This window comes from Salmo trutta, unplaced genomic scaffold (genome assembly GCF_901001165.1).
Source record: "Salmo trutta unplaced genomic scaffold, fSalTru1.1, whole genome shotgun sequence".
In the NCBI taxonomy this organism is placed as follows: domain Eukaryota; kingdom Metazoa; phylum Chordata; class Actinopteri; order Salmoniformes; family Salmonidae; genus Salmo; species Salmo trutta.
The window spans coordinates 1307360-1326594 of NW_021823043.1; the positions used below are offsets into that span (position 1 = coordinate 1307360).

Here is a 19235-nt window from a genome sequence, read left to right on the forward strand (position 1 = left end):
CACGTTTGACTCTGTTCCAAATATACCATTACAGCCATTACAATGAGCCCATCCTCCTATTGCTCCTCCCACCAAACTCCACTGAGCAATTCAATGTTAGCACCCAAAGTGTCTTCAGTCATACAGCAACACTCTGGTCCTGGTTAGTGGTGGTAGGAATGGTTTGGTCCGAAGTCAGCCTGGTGTTGGTCATCAGAGTAGGCAAGGATTTCTTCAGGGTAGGCAATGATTTGTTCAGGGTAGACAAGGTTTGTATGTGCGTAGGCCTGGTTTGGTTCAGGATAAGCATGGTTTTGGTCAGGGTAGTCAGGGTCATCAAGGAAGTCAGGGTTTGGTTCACAATGTTCCTCAGAGCGAATCAGTTGACAACCATTTCTCAGCTTGGCTTTCTGACCAACAGTCTGGTATAGATACACAGCCACTATAAACTGGAGGACCTGTTTAACATCAACAACAACAACAACAAACTGAAGGACCTGTTTAACATCAACAACAACAAACTGGAGGACCTGTCGATCAAGACAAATGTGAACAACTGAATAATATGTGTGTGTCTGTGTTCATGTGGCAGGGTGTGTGTGTGTGTGTGTCGGTGTGTTACCTGAATGTTTAGCAGGACATTCTAACCAAGTGAGAGAGACTTTGTCATTTCTTCAAACGATCATCTTTATTTAATAAGAATTGCAATAATGAAGCTGGTCGACCCCACACTCTTGAGTGTAAGGCCGAGAGCTCAACGATACAGAAAAAACAGAGGTCCTATATAGCAGACCTAAAAATGCTTAGTCATGGCTGGTTCCACCCCTCCCATGCAGATCGGGGCATCATAAGCTACCTTGGGTTCATCTTGTGGTTATGTTCACCGGTGTTGTTTCCCCGTACCTTGGGTTAGTTTCTCAGAAGCAAAGATCATTAGAAACAAATAGGGGTTTGTTCTATTTCTCAGGCTCTCTCTATCTCGGCTCACACCATTTTCCTTGACTATATCCACAGACCAGCTGCAGGGAGCTAGAGGGGAACCATCCCTTTACAGAAGCACAGCATTTGTAGTTATGAAAATCTCTTACTATTGTTAAGCATATAATTCAACGATCAATATTCAACAAAGCAGGTAAATACATAATATTTCCCTTACGGTTTCCACACATCTAAGTTCCTGTAGTTTGTTAAAACAGGATGTCACATACTACAGTCGAAACCAAAAGGCTCTTATCTGTACGCCCAGACCCATGACTAAGTCACACAAGACAAGCCTATACTAAAATATAACAATGGATAATACTCCAAGTAAAAACAGCATAGTATGTTCAATTAAACAACATGGTAGGTAATTCAATAATTTCCTCCATAATGGTTACATAAAACAGGTTACTTAAGGCAAAAACAAAAGTAGGGTGGTTGGTCGGGATGGATGAGTGGACGTATAACACAAACGTCTAGCAACCCCAAGGTTGCGTGTTTGAATCTCATCACGGAAAACTTTAGCAACTTTTAGCTAATTAGCAACATTGTAACTACTTTATAGTTACGTTGCAACTACTTATCAAGTTAGCTAACCCTTCCCCTAATCCTTTTAGCTAACCCTTCCACTAACCTTAACCCCTAGAGCTAGTTAGCGTTAGCCACCTAGCTGTTAGCAACAACAAATTGTAATTTGTGACATATGATACGCTTAACAAATTCGAAACATATTGTGTGAATTGTTATTCATAACATATCATTAAAAATGGATAATGGACATCCACAAATTAAGATACCATACGAAACGTTACATATCATAGTAAATGGAGTGTTTTGGTTTTATATACACACAAAATAATACGAAATGCTCTGAGACCAAGTTGAGAAAACCAGGCACAGCTCATCACCCGTCAAACACCATCCCTACAGTGAAGCCTGGTGGCAGCATCATGCTATGGGGATGCTATTCAGCTGTATGGACTGGGAGACTGGCAAGGATAGAGGGAACAATGAATGGATCCAAATACAGGCAAATCCTTGATGATGACCTGCTTTAGAGTGCAAACAACTTTAGACTGAGGCAAAGATTTACGTTCCAATAGGACAATGACCTCAAGCTTACAGCCAAAGCAATGCTGGGATGACTTCAGAACAACAATGTGAAAGTCCTTGAGTGGCCCAGCCAAAGCCTAGACTTGAACGCATTGGAAATCTGTGGATTGAAGGACTTGAAGATTGCTGTTTTTCGCCGCTCCCCATCTAATTTAACAGAGCTTGAGAACAGAACAGAGCTTGAGAAAAGGAAGAATGGGAGAAAACCCCCAAATCCAGATGTGCAAAGCTGATACAGACAAACCCAAGATGGCACAAATCTGTATTCGCTGCCAAAGGTGCTTCTACAAAGTATAGATTCAGGGGTGTGAATACTTATGTAAATTTGATTTCTGTATTTAATTTTCAATACATTTGCAAAATATTTTTATATTGATTGAGATGTAGCCTACATTGGGCCTTTATGATATCCTTTACAAATCAAATCAAACTAAATTGTATTTGTCACATACACATATTTAGCAGATATGTGTACGTGAGTGAGTAGTGAAATGCTTGTGTTCCTAGCTCCAACAGTGCAGTAATATCTCCTTTCTTTCTGTAATGTTTCCTTTCTTTCTGTGCCACCAAATGTTTGCATAATATTAAAGTTACCAGGTTTTTAGGGCCATACTGGCCAAACATTTTGTTCTTTTATTTCTATTATAATAGAGATGTGTGGACATGTGTGTTCATATTTAGAAGCATCGTGGAAAGCAGTATCGTTTTTGTTTTGGAAGAATCTGTTCAGTTCATGCTGAGACAAACCAAAAAGGAAAATCCCTACACACACTAATGAAACTGTCAGTGAAACTGATATAACACAGTCAGCTGTCAATCAGCATTTGTCTTGGCTTACTGTGTGTGTTTCTGGATAACAGTCAGGAAGTCACGCCTGACATACTTCCGACCACAACTCCTGATTCTTGCTTACAAGCAAAAATTAAAGCAGGAAGCAGCAGTTACTCGGTCTATAAAAAAGTGGTCAGATGAAGCAGATGCTAAACTACAGGACTGTTTTGCTATCACAGACTGGAACATGTTCCGGGATTCCATCAAACAGGCAAAGCGTCAATAAGGGGCTAGATTGAATCATACTACACCGTCTCCGACGCTGATCTTATGTGGCAGGGCTTGCAAACTATTACAGACTACAAAGGGAAGCACAGCCGCAAGCTGCCCAGTGACACGAGACAACTAGACCAGCTAAATCACTTCTATGCTCGCTTCGAGGCAAGCAACACTGAGGCATGCATGAGAGCATCAGCAGTTCCGGATGACTGTGTGATCACGCTCTCCATAGCCGACGTGAGTAAGACCTTTAAACAGGTCAACATTCACAAGCCTGTGGGGCCAGATGGATTACCAGGACGTGTGCTCCGGGCATGTGCTGACCAACTGGCAGGTGTCTTCACTGACATTTTCAACATGTCCCTGATTGAGACTGTAACACCAACATGTTTCAAGCAGACCACCATAGTCCCTGTGCCCAAGAACACGAAGGCAACCTGCCTAAATGACTACAGACCCGTAGCACTCACGTCCGTGGCCATTAAAAATGCTTTGAAAGGCTGGTAATGGCTCACATCAACACCATTATCCCAGAAACCCTAGACCCACTCCAATTTGCATACCGCCCAAACAGATCCACAGATGATGCAATCTCTATTGCACTCCACACAGCCCTTTCCCACCTGGATAAAAGGAACGATGTGAGAATGCTATTCATTGCTATTCATACAGCTCAGCTTTCAACACCATAGTACCCTCAAAGCTCATCACTAAGCTAAGGATCCTGGGACTAAACACCTCCCTCTGCAACTGGATCCTGGACTTCCTGATGGGCCGTCCCCAGGTGGTGAGGGTAGGTAGCAACACATCTGCCACACTGATCCTCAACACTGGAGCCCCCCAGGGGTGCATGCTCAGTCCCCTCCTGTACTCCCTGTTCACCCACGACTGCATGGCCAGGCACGACTCCAACACCATCATTAAGTTTGCTGATGACACAACAGTGGTAGGCCTGACCACCGACAACGACGAGACAGCTTATAGGGAGGAGGTCAGAGACCTGACCTGACCGGGTGTAGCCAGAATAACAACCTATCCCTCAACATGACCAAGACAAAGGAGATGATTGTGCACTACAGGAAAAGGAGGGCCGAGCACGCTCCCATTCTCATCGACGGGGCTGTAGTGGAGCAGGTTGAGAGCTTCAAGTTCCTTGGTGTCCACATCACCAACAAACTAGAATGGTCCAAACATACCAAAACAGTCGTGAAGAGGGCACGACAAAGCCTATTCTCCCTCAGGAAACTAAAAAGATTTGGCATGGGTCCTGAGATCCTCAAAGGGTTCTACAGCTGCACCATCCTGACTGGTTGCATCACTGCCTGGTACGGCAACTGCTCGGCCTCCGACTGCAAGGCACTACAGAGGGTAGTGCGTACGGCCCAGTACATTACTGGGGCTAAGCTGCCTGCCATCCAGGACCTCTACACGAGGCGGTGTCAGAGGACGGCCCCAAAAATTGTCAAAGACCCCAGCCACCCCAGTAATAGACGGTTCTCTCTTCTATTGCATGGCAAGCGGTACCGGAGTGCCAAGTCTAGGACAAAAAGGTTTCTCAACAGTGTTTACCCACAAGCCATAAGACTCCTGAACAGGTAATCAAATGGTTACCCGGACTATTTGCATTGTGTGCCCCCCCAACCCCTCTTTTACGCTGCTGCTACTCTCTGTTTATCATATATGCATAGTCACTTTAACTATACATTCATGTACATACTACCTCAATTGGCCCGAACAACCAGTGCTCCCGCACATTGGCTAACCAGGCTATCGGCATTGTGTCCCACCACCCGCCAACCCCTCTTTTTACGCTACTGCTACTCTCTGTTCATCATATATGCATAGTCACTTTAACCATACCTACATGTACATACTACCTCAATCAGCCCGACTAACCGGTGTCTGTATGTAGCCTCGCTACTGTTATTTTTCACTGTCTTTTTACTGTTGTTTTAATTTCTATACTTACCTATTGTTCACCTAATACCTTTTTTGCACTATTGGTTAGAGCCTGTAAGTAAGCATTTCACGTGACAAATAAACTTTGATTTGATTTGAGTTGCTCAACGGTTCCCCCAAGTTGGGCAAGCTAGCGCCTTTGACTGTCGGCCCAGATGATGTATGGTCGTACTGGTCACACACACACAGACAAAACATGAATCTGTTGCCCAGAAACAGGCTCCAGACAGAACAATAGCTCAATCATTGGTGTGCAGGAATAACCTTTACTCTGTCTCCCGTTAACTTAAGAGGAACCAGTCAGTTTCTGTCAAGTATTGGCTGAGCTCCCAGACATCCTGGGGTCATGCTACACACCCAGAACAGTTACAACAGGCCTTTATTAATGTGCACACACGCACTTTTATATGAGTTAGTTTCTTTAACCATCTCAAGCCCAATGCCTAGGCTTCAAGAAGGATATTTTAGTACACAAGCATTAGTAAGGTTTAACAGAAATTGCCCTCACACAGTTCCTGGAAACGGTTAACATCTATTCAGTCTCCACAGAATCTTGTGACTTTATATGGGTGGTTCAGAGAGGACTTTGAGAGTAAAGAGCAGGAGACACAGGCCTTTAGTTCTGAACTATACATCCTTTAAAAATAAAACACTGAGATTCCCAAAGGCAGGTCATCTCCCAGTCAAGCTTTAACATAGAGTGGATTTGTGTCACTATGGCAGTATGATTTCTGCCACTAGTGGCTGTGTCAGTAGCTGGTCGGCGGGCCCCAGTGTCAGCGCCCCTTGGAGACTGAGTCTCTGCTCTGCGCTCAGCGCCGGAGTCTCGTAGTGGACACGCAGCCATGGCTGCCCTGGGGTCAGAGGGCAAAGGTCAGTCAGATCAGGGTGACACTGACTAACACACACACACACACAGGGTCAGAGTTCTCACCTTTCTCCACCTTCTGTCCCAAAGACAGCAGAAGCTCCGCCCCCACGCTGTGATTGACAGGGTCTCCGGCCTTCGAACGTCCCGCCCCCAACCTGTGCAGCACCTGAGCAATGACCATGCCGTCTATGTCCAGCACTGTCCCTGCAGACACCAAAAGACAAAGTCATGCAGTGTATACGTGTGTGTGCATTTGTGTATCTGTACCTGTGTGTGTGTGTGTGTGTGTGTGTGTGTGTGTGTGTGAGTGTGTTACCGTGGCCCTGTGTCTCCAGTTCTGTCTGGTAGTGTGCCCGTCTCAGGATGCCGTAGTAGTCTGTGTTGGTTGAACAGAGTGATGCAGCGATCTGACTGGTTACTCCCTGACCAATCATCATGTTCTGGAACTTTTCCAGGGCTGCACCATTCTGCAGGGTTGTAGAGATCACCTTTTTACCCTCCTCCAGGCTCCCTGCACGGCCAACCATCCACAACAGCAGCCCACCTACACACACACACACACACACACACACACACACACACACACACAGAAGATTGACTTGAATTTGAAGGTAATGACTTCAGAATGACTTGGAACTTCCACAGCTTCTGTGTCTAGACTGTAGCTAAGCCCGAGCAGCACTGACATTCTAACTAGGTCTTTGTCTGCTTGGTTTTGGTCCAAAGGAACCAATTCACTGAGTTTGTGTGTTTGTGTGTCTGTGTGTATTCCTCACCCAGACTTGTGACCAGCTCCAGTATGTCGTCTGGCCCCCTCCCCTTTAGACACTCCAGGGACTCCATCACTTCCAGAGTGTTCCCCACACAGCGACCAATAGGACAGTTCATACGACTAAGCACCGCCCCCGTACGGATCCCCAAACTGTTCCCAACTGTCACCTGCAGGAGAGATTGGGGTCAAGGGTCACGGCTCTGCTTTTTGTTATGTCCTTTCTATTCCAGACTTGACAACCAGGTGAGTTCCTAACTAAATCAACGACCTTATTTGTTCAATCAAGTACAAGGCAGGAGTGAAAACATGGCCCTCCAGACATTCAAACAAGAATGGGGTAAAGGTCAGGTATCAGTGTTAGGGTTACCATGGACTGGGCCAGTGACTTGGCACTGCCCAGGTCTTTGTAGAGAGCTGCATTCCCAAACTTCACATCCAGAACCAACGCATTCAGAGACTCAGCACCCTTCTTAGAGATGATAGAGCCTGGAGAGGACACACACACTATTCAGATGTTCATTTCTCTACTTTGAAAGGTAGTCCAGTTTGCTGTTGTTGTTGTTGTCAGACCTGTGATGAGTGGGAGGCTGTCGACTGTAGACGTAACGTCTCTCAGAGCGTACATGACCTTATCAGCAGGCACCAGGTTATCTGTCTGTCCTACAATGCAACAGCCAACCTCCTCCAGGATTCCATGCAGCTGAGGATGGTGCCACAATATCACACGTTAATAACGAGAGAGAACGAGAGAGAGAGATAGAGAGAGATAGAGATAGAGAGAGAGAGAGAGAGAGTACCTGTTGTACTGACTGATAGACGTTAAAGCCAGGGATAGACTCCAGTTTGTCGAGCGTGCCGCCTGTGTGCGCCAGACCTCTGCCACTTATCATGGGTACCTATGGACACAGCTTCTGATAGTCAGACACACACACACACTCAGACACACACACACACACACACACCCACACACACATAGACACACACACACACACGTAGGCACACACACACAGAAACACACACACACACAGGTGGATCCAGGCAGGTACCTTGCAGCCGCAGGCAGCCAGAGCAGGAGCCAGCACCAGGCTGATCTTGTCCCCCACTCCACCCGTCGAGTGTTTATCCACCACTAGCCCCTCCCACTCTGCCGGCCATGACATCACTTCCCCTGACATCATCATCTCCTTCGTCAGTGCGAGAGTCTCCTCCGCTACCATGCCCTGCAGCCAGATTGCCATCAGCATGGCCCCTACACACGCACAGACACACGCACAAACACACACACACATACACACACACGCACATGCACAGACACACGCACAAACACACACACATACACACATGCACATACACACACGTGCGCGCACACACACACACACACACACACACACACACACACATCAGGTCAGAATTGTAACTGTAGAGTGCAGGTTTTGGCCTGAGCTTGACTATTGATACTCAGTCTAAAGTGTGTGGGGGTCTTCCTCTCTGCAGACCTATGGTCTGCCATCTGCCTTATCTGGCATCTCACACACTGTGACTCTGTGACCTACCTGCACGTCACTGGATGGTGTGTGTGTGTGTGTGTGTGTGTGTGTGTGTGTGTGTGTGTGTGTGTGTGTGTGTGTGTGTACCAATCTGACTCTCTTGGATGGTCTTGTCCTTGACACCCTGAACGAAGTCTCGGATCTCCCCAGCGCTCAGCTGTTCACCGTTCCGTTTCTTGCGGATGTGCTCGGGGAAAGAGGCTGCGCTCTGCTCGTGTTGCGCCATACCTGCAGCTGACTGACACACAGCGGATTGACACACAGTGGACTGACACACAGTGGATTGACACACAGTGGACTGACACACAGTGGACTGACACACAGCGGATTGACACACAGTGGATTGACACACAGTGGACTGACACACAGTGGATTGACACACAGTGGACTGACACACAGTGGACTGACACACAGCGGATTGACACACAGCGGATTGACACACAGTGGACTGACACACAGCTGCATGTGACAAGTAGGAGAGGAAAATACAAGAGGGATTGTTTTAAATCATAAACTATTGTGTGTGTGTGTGTATGTGTGTGTGTGTATCAACAGAATCGTCGGAATGAATACACCCCGATCACCGTAAATAGAGTTCACTCTCATAACTGCCACGTTGCGTTCCTTCTCTCCCTTTGCTTGTGGACTTCAGTGTACAACACATCAGCTGTATGTGACCAGGCAACAAAAACATTTCCAAGCCAAACCTCTACAAACAACCTACATCTTTGTTACCATATTAGCTAAAGTAACGGCATACATCATCAGCATAGTTAATAGAACTAACGCGTTAGTAAACCCGCTACAATCATGCAGTAACGTCAGTGTAACAGTTAACAGTTATACAAGTGGGCCCCAGTGGCAATAAATTAGTAATACCAACATCTTACCTTGACTTAGAACAGTTCTAGTGTTGTGTTGGAAAGTATGTTTGAGCAGGGCGTTTCTGTTGGCTGAACTAGCCAGCTGAATTTGCCAGATAAACGAAAATGAAACTGAAAAAAAAGAAAAATAACAATAATAATCTCTCTCTCTTGCTCTATTTCTCTCTTGCTTCTACTTCATTTTGGAAGAAATTCATTTGTTCAAAACTGTTCAACTATTGTCTTTCTCTGAGTCAACTGCCCATATCATGGATTACTCACCTTTCCTGTCGGGACGTGATTGGTCTCTTTTCTGCCATCTACTGGACATTTTGCACTATGGCCCTCAGCTATGTTTGGACTGTTATTGTCCACGTTGGCAGTGTTCTAGTGTTCTATGGAATAGATGGCTCTCCTATTCTTGGCACTTTGCCCAGTCATATTTAAGGTTAGAAATACCTTTCTAGACATTCTGATGCTTCTAGCTTTGAGTTCCATTTTTTGATAACATATCTACAGTATTTCACTTTTTAATGTGTATAGTATCGCTTACTAGGTGTTGTCCAATGAATTATGTAACCACTCCCTCTTCAAATCAGGGCTGATTGGAAAAATCTGTCCAAAAGAGGACATTGTATTGTCATTTCTTTGTACTCCCTGAGGAAAGCCATGCAGCCGAAATGCGTCTGAGATTTTGAACTTTATTTTCATTGAACATGCTATACAAATAAAAGCATTTTAATTAATTGTATGAAGAGTGCCTTGGTCCTCCTTTCTTTTTGATGACCAATTTACCCCTTTTACCAAAGAGCACCTTCTGTCTACCAAAATCTACTATTGTGTACCTCAGCAGCGCTGCCCTTCCTCCTCTTATTTTCTACATGTGTCTGTTAAGGTTTTCAAAACTTCAGAGTTTCCTACCTGTACCGGAACGCTGTTCCTGAACACTGTCATGTCTTCCAACCTTGAGGACACACGGGTCAAATACCCCCCTCTGTCTGTCTGTATGGATGGACTAGTGGCCAATGGGTGTGAGTGGTGGAGCGGGTCAGTTAGTCAATAACTACTACAGTAGTCACAACCCACCACGAGTCAGAAAGGGAAACAGTAATGTTGACCTAAATAAATCTGACCCTACCACATCCCCTCATCCCCTTACCCTCACCCTTCTTCTCACCCCTCCCCTTACACTCACCCCTCCCCCTCCCCTTACCCTCACCCCTCCCCTTACCCTCACCCTTCTTCTTACCCTCACCTGTCTTCTTCTACCTGTACCCTCCCTGATCCTTACATCTGACCCTGGTCTATACCTGTCCTCCTCTACCTGTACCCTCCCTAGTCCTTACATCTGACCCTGGTCTATACCTGTCTTCCTCTTCCTGTACCCTCCCTGATCTTTACATCTGACCCTGGTCTATACCTGTCTTCTTCTACCTGAACCCTCCCTGATCTTTACATCTGACCCTGGTCTATACCTGTCTTCTTCTACCTGAACCCTCCCTGATCTTTACATCTGACCCTGGTCTATACCTGTCCTCCTCTACCTGAACCCTCCCTGATCTTTACATCTGACCCTGGTCTATACCTGTCCTCCTCTACCTGAACCCTCCCTGATCTTTACATCTGACCCTGGTCTATACCTGTCCTCCTCTACCTGAACCCTCCCTGATCTTTACATCTGACCCTGGTCTATACCTGTCTTCTTCTACCTGAACCCTCCCTGATCCTTACATCTGACCCTGGTCTATACCTGTCTTCTTCTACCTGAACCCTCCCTGATCCTTACATCTGACCCTGGTCTATACCTGTCTTCCTTTACCTGAACCCTCCCTGATCCTTACATCTGACCCTGGTCTATACCTGTCTTCTTCTACCTGAACCCCTCCCTGATCCTTACATCTGACCCTGGGTCTATACCTGTCTTCCTTACCTGAACCCTCCCTGATCCTTACATCTGGACCCTGGTCTATACCTGTCCTCCTCTACCTGTACCCTCCCTGATCCTTACATCTGGCCCTGGTCTATACCTGTCCTCCTCTACCTGTACCCTCCCTGATCCTTACATCTGGCCTGGTCTATACCTGTCCTCCTCTACCTGTACCCTCCCTGATCCTTACATCTGGCCCTGGTCTATACCTGTCCTCCTCTACCTGTACCCTCCCTGATCCTTACATCTGGCCCTGGTCTATACCTGTCCTCCTCTACCTGTACCCTCCCTGATCCTTACATCTGACCCTGGTCTATACCTGTCCTCCTCTACCTGTACCCTCCCTGATCCTTACATCTGACCCTGGTCTATACCTGTCCTCCTCTACCTGTACCCTCCCTGATCCTTACATCTGACCCTGGTCTATACCTGTCCTCCTCTACCTGTACCCTCCCTAGTCCTTACATCTGACCCTGGTCTATACCTGTCTTCCTCTACCTGTACCCTCCCTGATCCTTACATCTGACCCTGGTCTATACCTGTCCTCCTCTACCTGTACCCTCCCTGATCCTTACATCTGACCCTGGTCTATACCTGTCCTCCTCTACCTGTACCCTCCCTGATCCTTACATCTGACCCTGGTCTATACCTGTCCTCCTCTACCTGTACCCTCCCTGATCCTTACATCTGACCCTGGTCTATACCTGTCTTCCTCTTCCTGTACCCTCCCTGATCCTTACATCTGACCCTGGTCTATACCTGTCTTCTTCTACCTGAACCCTCCCTGATCTTTACATCTGACCCTGGTCTATACCTGTCTTCTTCTACCTGAACCCTCCCTGATCTTTACATCTGACCCTGGTCTATACCTGTCCTCCTCTACCTGAACCCTCCCTGATCTTTACATCTGACCCTGGTCTATACCTGTCCTCCTCTACCTGAACCCTCCCTGATCTTTACATCTGACCCTGGTCTATACCTGTCCTCCTCTACCTGAACCCTCCCTGATCTTTACATCTGACCCTGGTCTATACCTGTCTTCTTCTACCTGAACCCTCCCTGATCCTTACATCTGACCCTGGTCTATACCTGTCTTCTTCTACCTGAACCCTCCCTGATCTTTACATCTGACCCTGGTCTATACCTGTCCTCCTCTACCTGAACCCTCCCTGATCTTTACATCTGACCCTGGTCTATACCTGTCTTCTTCTACCTGAACCCTCCCTGATCCTTACATCTGACCCTGGTCTATACCTGTCTTCTTCTACCTGAACCCTCCCTGATCCTTACATCTGACCCTGGTCTATACCTGTCTTCCTTTACCTGAACCCTCCCTGATCCTTACATCTGACCCTGGTCTATACCTGTCTTCTTCTACCTGAACCCTCCCTGATCCTTACATCTGACCCTGGTCTATACCTGTCTTCCTTTACCTGAACCCTCCTGATCCTTACATCTGACCCTGGTCTATACCTGTCCTCCTCTACCTGTAACCCTCCCTGATCCTTACATCTGACCCTGGTCTATACCTGTCCTCCTCTACCTGTACCCTCCCTGATCCTTACATCTGGCCCTGGTCTATACCTGTCCTCCTCTACCTGTACCCTCCCTGATCCTTACATCTGGCCCTGGTCTATACCTGTCCTCCTCTACCTGTACCCTCCCTGATCCTTACATCTGGCCCTGGTCTATACCTGTCCTCCTCTACCTGTACCCTCCCTGATCCTTACATCTGACCCTGGTCTATACCTGTCCTCCTCTACCTGTACCCTCCCTGATCCTTACATCTGACCCTGGTCTATACCTGTCCTCCTCTACCTGTACCCTCCCTGATCCTTACATCTGACCCTGGTCTATACCTGTCCTCCTCTACCTGTACCCTCCCTGATCCTTACATCTGACCCTGGTCTATACCTGTCCTCCTCTACCTGTACCCTCCCTAGTCCTTACATCTGACCCTGGTCTATACCTGTCTTCCTCTACCTGTACCCTCCCTGATCCTTACATCTGACCCTGGTCTATACCTGTCCTCCTCTACCTGTACCCTCCCTGATCCTTACATCTGACCCTGGTCTATACCTGTCCTCCTCTACCTGTACCCTCCCTGATCCTTACATCTGACCCTGGTCTATACCTGTCCTCCTCTACCTGTACCCTCCCTGATCCTTACATCTGACCCTGGTCTATACCTGTCTTCCTCTTCCTGTACCCTCCCTGATCCTTACATCTGACCCTGGTCTATACCTGTCTTCTTCTACCTGTACCCTCCCTGATCCTTACATCTGACCCTGGTCTATACCTGTCCTCCTCTACCTGTACCCTCCCTAGTCCTTACATCTGACCCTGGTCTATACCTGTCTTCCTCTACCTGTACCCTCCCTGATCCTTACATCTGACCCTGGTCTATACCTGTCCTCCTCTACCTGAACCCTCCCTGATCTTTACATCTGACCCTGGTCTATACCTGTCCTCCTCTACCTGAACCCTCCCTGATCTTTACATCTGACCCTGGTCTATACCTGTCTTCTTCTACCTGAACCCTCCCTGATCCTTACATCTGACCCTGGTCTATACCTGTCTTCTTCTACCTGAACCCTCCCTGATCTTTACATCTGACCCTGGTCTATACCTGTCCTCCTCTACCTGAACCCTCCCTGATCTTTACATCTGACCCTGGTCTATACCTGTCTTCTTCTACCTGAACCCTCCCTGATCCTTACATCTGACCCTGGTCTATACCTATCTTCTTCTACCTGAACCCTCCCTGATCCTTACATCTGACCCTGGTCTATACCTGTCTTCCTTTACCTGAACCCTCCCTGATCCTTACATCTGACCCTGGTCTATACCTGTCTTCTTCTACCTGAACCCTCCCTGATCCTTACATCTGACCCTGGTCTATACCTGTCTTCCTTTACCTGAACCCTCCCTGATCCTTACATCTGACCCTGGTCTATACCTGTCCTCCTCTACCTGTACCCTCCCTGATCCTTACATCTGGCCCTGGTCTATACCTGTCCTCCTCTACCTGTACCCTCCCTGATCCTTACATCTGGCCCTGGTCTATACCTGTCCTCCTCTACCTGTACCCTCCCTGATCCTTACATCTGGCCCTGGTCTATACCTGTCCTCCTCTACCTGTACCCTCCCTGATCCTTACATCTGACCCTGGTCTATACCTGTCCTCCTCTACCTGTACCCTCCCTGATCCTTACATCTGACCCTGGTCTATACCTGTCCTCCTCTACCTGTACCCTCCCTGATCCTTACATCTGACCCTGGTCTATACCTGTCCTCCTCTACCTGTACCCTCCCTGATCCTTACATCTGACCCTGGTCTATACCTGTCCTCCTCTACCTGTACCCTCCCTAGTCCTTACATCTGACCCTGGTCTATACCTGTCTTCCTCTACCTGTACCCTCCCTGATCCTTACATCTGACCCTGGTCTATACCTGTCCTCCTCTACCTGTACCCTCCCTGATCCTTACATCTGACCCTGGTCTATACCTGTCCTCCTCTACCTGTACCCTCCCTGATCCTTACATCTGACCCTGGTCTATACCTGTCCTCCTCTACCTGTACCCTCCCTGATCCTTACATCTGACCCTGGTCTATACCTGTCCTCCTCTACCTGTACCCTCCCTGATCCTTACATCTGACCCTGGTCTATACCTGTCTTCCTCTTCCTGTACCCTCCCTGATCCTTACATCTGACCCTGGTCTATACCTGTCTTCTTCTACCTGTACCCTCCCTGATCCTTACATCTGACCCTGGTCTATACCTGTCCTCCTCTACCTGTACCCTCCCTAGTCCGAACCTAACATCTGACCTGTCTTCCCTCATGCCTTAATACATATGGTTTTCCATCAAATATGAAAGACACATAATGGAACTTAATCAAAGCATTTCATAGGCCTATACCCACAACATCACTTACGCCACATTTCACAAACAGAATGCTACTCTTTATGTATAAAACTCACCTGTGTCACTCAAGATAACCAGATGAGGGTGCCATTGTGAAGAATCAAGAAATCCCATTTTGAAGATTTTAATGCGTAATTTACAGACAGTCAATCACTTATCACCAATGTCAGGCATCACTCAGTGATAGCACTATCAAACTCAATGAACTATTTCAAGGCAGCAATGTTAACGCTGTCCGTCTGCAGACATAACAACAGTCTTGTGAAATGTAAAGGGGTTCAAAAGTTGTTTGTATTAGTCAATGGTGGAGTCGGCTTGCCGTTTCAAAATGGTGGTACCTTTCTTTATGTCTACATTTCCAAGTAACTGTTCAGGCTGACCAGGACCGTACACAACTATTCACACAAGGTGAGGTCCGGCTGACCTGGACCGTACACAACTATTCACACAAGGTGAGGTCCGGCTGATCAGTACCGTACACAACTATTCACACAAGGTGAGGTCCGGCTGATCAGTACCGTACACAACTATTCACACAAGGTGAGGTCCGACTGACCAGTACCGTACACAACTATTCACACAAGGTGAGGTCCGGCTGATCAGTTAGGGCTGATCGGATCATTAAACAGTAAAAAACAATGGAAACTAATGAACTAAGATTGTTCTCATTGTCAGCAGAAAACCCTCTTTAGTAGAAGGCCTGTGTGGCTGAAAGCACTGAACTGAACATTTAGAGTTTGAGCAATTCCAGTGGCGGCTGGTGGCAGGAGCTACAGGAGGACGGGCTCATTGTAATGGCTGGAATGGAATTGATGGAATGGTATCAAACATATGGAAACCACGTTTGACTCCGTTCCAATCATTCCTTTCCAGTCATTACAATGAGCCCATCCTCCTATTGCTCCTCCCACCAAACTCCACTGAGCAATTCAATGTTAGCGCCCAAAGTGTCTTCAGTCATACAGCAACACTCTGGTCCTGGTTAGCGGTGGTAGGAATGGTTTGGTCCGAAGTCAGCCTGGTGTTGGTCTTCAGGGTAGGCAAAGTTTGTATGTGCGTAGGCCTGGTTTGGTTCAGGATAGGCATGGTTTTGGTCAGGGTCATCAAGGAAGTCAGGGTTTGGTTCACGATGGTCCTCAGAGCGAATCAGTTGACTAACATTTCTCAGCTTGGCTTTCTGACCAACAGTCTGGTACAGATACACAGCCACTATAAACTGGAGGATCTGTTTAACATCAACAACAACAACAACAAACTGGAGGACCTGTTTAACATCAACAACAACAACAAACTGAAGGACCTGTTTAACATCAACAACAACAACAACAAACTGGAGGACCTGTTTAACATCAACAACAACAACAAACTGAAGGACCTGTTTAACATCAACAACAACAACAACAAACTGAAGGACCTGTTTAACATCAACAACAACAACAACAAACTGGAGGACCTGTTTAACATCAACAACAACAACAACAAACTGAAGGACCTGTTTAACATCAACAACAACAAACTGGAAAACCTGTCGATTAAGACAAATGTGAACAGCTGAGTAGTGGGGGTGTGTGTGTGTGTGTGTGTGTGTGTGTGTGTGTGTGTGTGTGTGTGTGTGTGTGTGTGTGTGTGTGTGTGTGTGTGTGTGTGTGTGTGTGTGTGTCTTTGTGCATGTGTCTTTGTGCGTGTGTGTGTGTGTGTGTGCACGTGTGTGTGTGTGTGTGTTTGTGTGTGTGTGTCTTTGTGTGTGTGTGTCTCTGTTTGTCTGTGTGTGTGTGTTCGTGTGTGTGTTCGTGTGTGTTCATGTGTCTGTGTGTTACCTGAACGATTAGCAGGCCCACTTCCATGCCCACTATTGTCAAAGTGTTCTCCTTCAGCCAGTTGGTGATTATGTCTACACAACTCTGTAAAAAAAACACACACACACTTGAAAATGTCAATACAGATGGGAGGAGTGTGTGTGCATGAGAGAGAGAGAGAGAGAGAGAGAGAGAGAGAGAGAGAGAGAGAGAGAGAGAGAGAGGAGAGAGAGAGAGAGAGAGAGAGAGAGAGAGAGAGAGAGAGAGACAGAGAGAGAGAGAGAGAGAGAGAGAGAGAGAGAGAGAGAGAGACAGAGAGACAGAGAGACAGAGACAGAGAGAGACTGTACCTGTGGATGGATCTGTGTTTCATTTCCATTTCCAAACAGCAGTGTGCTGAATCCTGAGATGGCAGGACAGTCCGTGGTGTTGAAACAGGAACAGGGATACACATCTATCAGACTGTTGTTCTTAATGAACATGTTGCTCTGCCAGTCATTAGGACTCTGCATACCACAGCAGTGCCCCTACACACACACACATATTCACACACACGCACGTATTCACACACACGCACGCACACAATTGGTCAGTTCGGTCTCGCCTCATCTTCACTTTTGATGTGGACCATATTTCACAATTGCTGTCATACATACATAGCGCTGTACATTATCCAGAAGCTTCCAATGTCGTTGATTGTCAGGGTTTGTTCCATATTCAGTGATGATCTTATCCACTTCTATTTTCATCTTAGATGTGATCTGTAAGAACAAAACACATGTCTGTCTGTCTGTCTGTCTGTCTGTCTGTCTGTCTGTCTGTCTGTCTGTCTGTCTGTCTGTCTGTCTGTCTGTCTGTCTGTCATAGTACTATGCAACAACATGTTAAAGACAGCCCATTTTCTCTGAGATGCTTAATACTTGGTCCTGGACATACCTTTCCATGATTTAACAAAATGATGAAGGTGACAAACAGCTGACCAAGGACGATGCAGATCAGGAAGCCCATATACTGAGAGGAAAGGTAAGACAGAGAGTTGACTAAAATCAGTTAGACCACCACAAACACTACACTAGGAGCTTAAGATGAGTCACGTGTGTGTGTGCGTGTGTGTGTGTTAGTGATGCGTGGGTCAGCTGTTTGTTCCAACAAGCTCTCACAGTCTCACAGCAGAATCATACGTTTGTCCATAAACATCAAATTTCAAAGGTTATACTATATGTGATAAAGTGGGTGGGTGTGTTATTATGACCGTAACATGACCACTCACCAGTAGTAGGAAGCACCTGTTCTCCAGTTGGGCTCCCATACACCCCAGGATAGTGACACCAACCACCACTAGACCAATGATGAACAGTCCCCCAGCAACAGTCTTCACCTCAACTACACACACACACACACACACACACACACACACACACACACACACACACACACACACACACACACACACACACACACCAAAAACACAGGTGTGTTTTCGGAGGAACAATCACACCCTTGTCTCTCTCATAACATTTGAGTTAATATAGAAACTCTGAAATGTGACAAATGGCAATTCTCTGTCCAGTATAACTCACCAGAGCTGAGAACAGAAATGAAATTGTCTTTGTCAAACAAGATCCATACCGCACATCCAAAGATACAGAGCCCCAGAATCTGTGTAGAGGATTCAGAAAGCTGCATGTCACTTCATATGTAGTACATTAAACCCTAATGTAGGGAGGCAAAGCCACATCTCTGGATCGTTTTTAGAAGATTCAGATGATGAATGCTAGTTGGTTTAGATTAGGGTTAGGTTGAATTCTCCATCTTTTTTTGTTCTTACCAGGAAAACAGAGTTGAAAACTGCTGCAAAGAATTTCAGAATTTGAAACTTGTCGTCCACCTTCATGATGTCTTCCTGATATTTTATCTGTGGTTACTTCTCACTGACACGGCGACGGACAACAGCAATGCCAGACCAACTTTTTTTCTCTCACCTCCCTATCTGCCTGACTACTGTTAAGGTAATGCTTTATTTGGTAGGTGCCATTTCCTGGTTCCGTCACCTTGGGAACAGAGTCCAGCTCCTTGTTGTTCTTAATAATTAACTACACCCACGCATGAAGGTATCTCACACACACACACACACACACACACACACACACACACACACACACACACACACACACACACACACACACACACACACACACACACACACACACACACCTACCTATCTACCTACCACCTACCTTCTTACCTTCCTGATACTTGAAGTGCTGTGGTCCTGGATCCTATGTCCTAGTAGCCTATGAGACAATTGTTATGGCATGGGTTTGAATCCTGGGTCTTCCATGGTAGGGATAACCTACATTTTTTGACACACAAAGTCAGCATGCTGTTTAGGTGTTTGTTACAGAACAATAAACTGATGTTTGAGAGCAGTTGAGGCTGCTGAGGGG

At 46.6% G+C, this 19235-nt stretch overlaps 2 protein-coding genes across 4 annotated transcripts; both read right to left on the reverse strand.

The window, feature by feature from the left end:
• Positions 1-42: 42 nt before the first annotated feature.
• Positions 43-18840, reverse strand: LOC115188420 (CD82 antigen). 2 transcript variants are annotated; one of them, XM_029747263.1, is made up of 8 exons: positions 18617-18840; positions 18369-18447; positions 18059-18171; positions 17725-17799; positions 17445-17549; positions 17139-17315; positions 16810-16893; positions 43-437 (listed from the first exon to the last, which is right to left on the reverse strand). In XM_029747263.1, the coding sequence occupies exons 1-8, from the start codon at positions 18680-18682 to the stop codon at positions 144-146; spliced, it is 993 nt and encodes a 330-aa protein (XP_029603123.1). In that variant the 5' UTR covers positions 18683-18840; the 3' UTR covers positions 43-143. The 2 variants fall into 2 exon arrangements, with proteins under 2 accessions (XP_029603123.1, XP_029603124.1); XM_029747264.1 differs by lacking the exon at positions 43-437 and adding an exon at positions 15101-16217 and having other exon boundaries at positions 18617-18823.
• On the reverse strand, positions 5333-10169 carry LOC115188414 (thymidine phosphorylase-like). 2 transcript variants are annotated; one of them, XM_029747256.1, is made up of 11 exons: positions 10057-10169; positions 9163-9267; positions 8360-8510; positions 7772-7974; positions 7523-7621; positions 7296-7425; positions 7093-7211; positions 6730-6892; positions 6270-6497; positions 6017-6157; positions 5333-5936 (listed from the first exon to the last, which is right to left on the reverse strand). In XM_029747256.1, the coding sequence occupies exons 3-11, from the start codon at positions 8496-8498 to the stop codon at positions 5797-5799; spliced, it is 1362 nt and encodes a 453-aa protein (XP_029603116.1). In that variant the 5' UTR covers positions 8499-8510; positions 9163-9267; positions 10057-10169; the 3' UTR covers positions 5333-5796. The 2 variants fall into 2 exon arrangements, with proteins under 2 accessions (XP_029603116.1, XP_029603115.1); XM_029747255.1 differs by lacking the exon at positions 10057-10169 and adding an exon at positions 9418-9664 and having other exon boundaries at positions 8360-8506.
• Positions 18841-19235: the final 395 nt, after the last annotated feature.

What these genes read in the sequence shown, in the direction of transcription:
- LOC115188414 (XM_029747255.1), bottom strand. Translation starts at nt 9,466, where the DNA reads ATGTCCAGTAGATGGCAGAAAAGAGACCAATCACGTCCCGACAGGAAA. An exon ending in ATCACGTCCCGACAGGAAAG is followed by an intron (nt 9,268 to 9,417) that starts GTGAGTAATCCA and finishes CTTTTTTTTCAG; the next exon opens with TTTCATTTTCGTTTATCTGG. An exon ending in GGGACAGAAGGTGGAGAAAG is followed by an intron (nt 5,937 to 6,016) that starts GTGAGAACTCTG and finishes CTCTGACCCCAG; the next exon opens with GGCAGCCATGGCTGCGTGTC.
- LOC115188420 (XM_029747263.1), bottom strand. Translation starts at nt 18,682, where the DNA reads ATGAAGGTGGACGACAAGTTTCAAATTCTGAAATTCTTTGCAGCAGTT. An exon ending in TTTTCAACTCTGTTTTCCTG is followed by an intron (nt 18,448 to 18,616) that starts GTAAGAACAAAA and finishes TCCTCTACACAG; the next exon opens with ATTCTGGGGCTCTGTATCTT. An exon ending in ACAGGTGCTTCCTACTACTG is followed by an intron (nt 17,800 to 18,058) that starts GTGAGTGGTCAT and finishes CTTTCCTCTCAG; the next exon opens with TATATGGGCTTCCTGATCTG.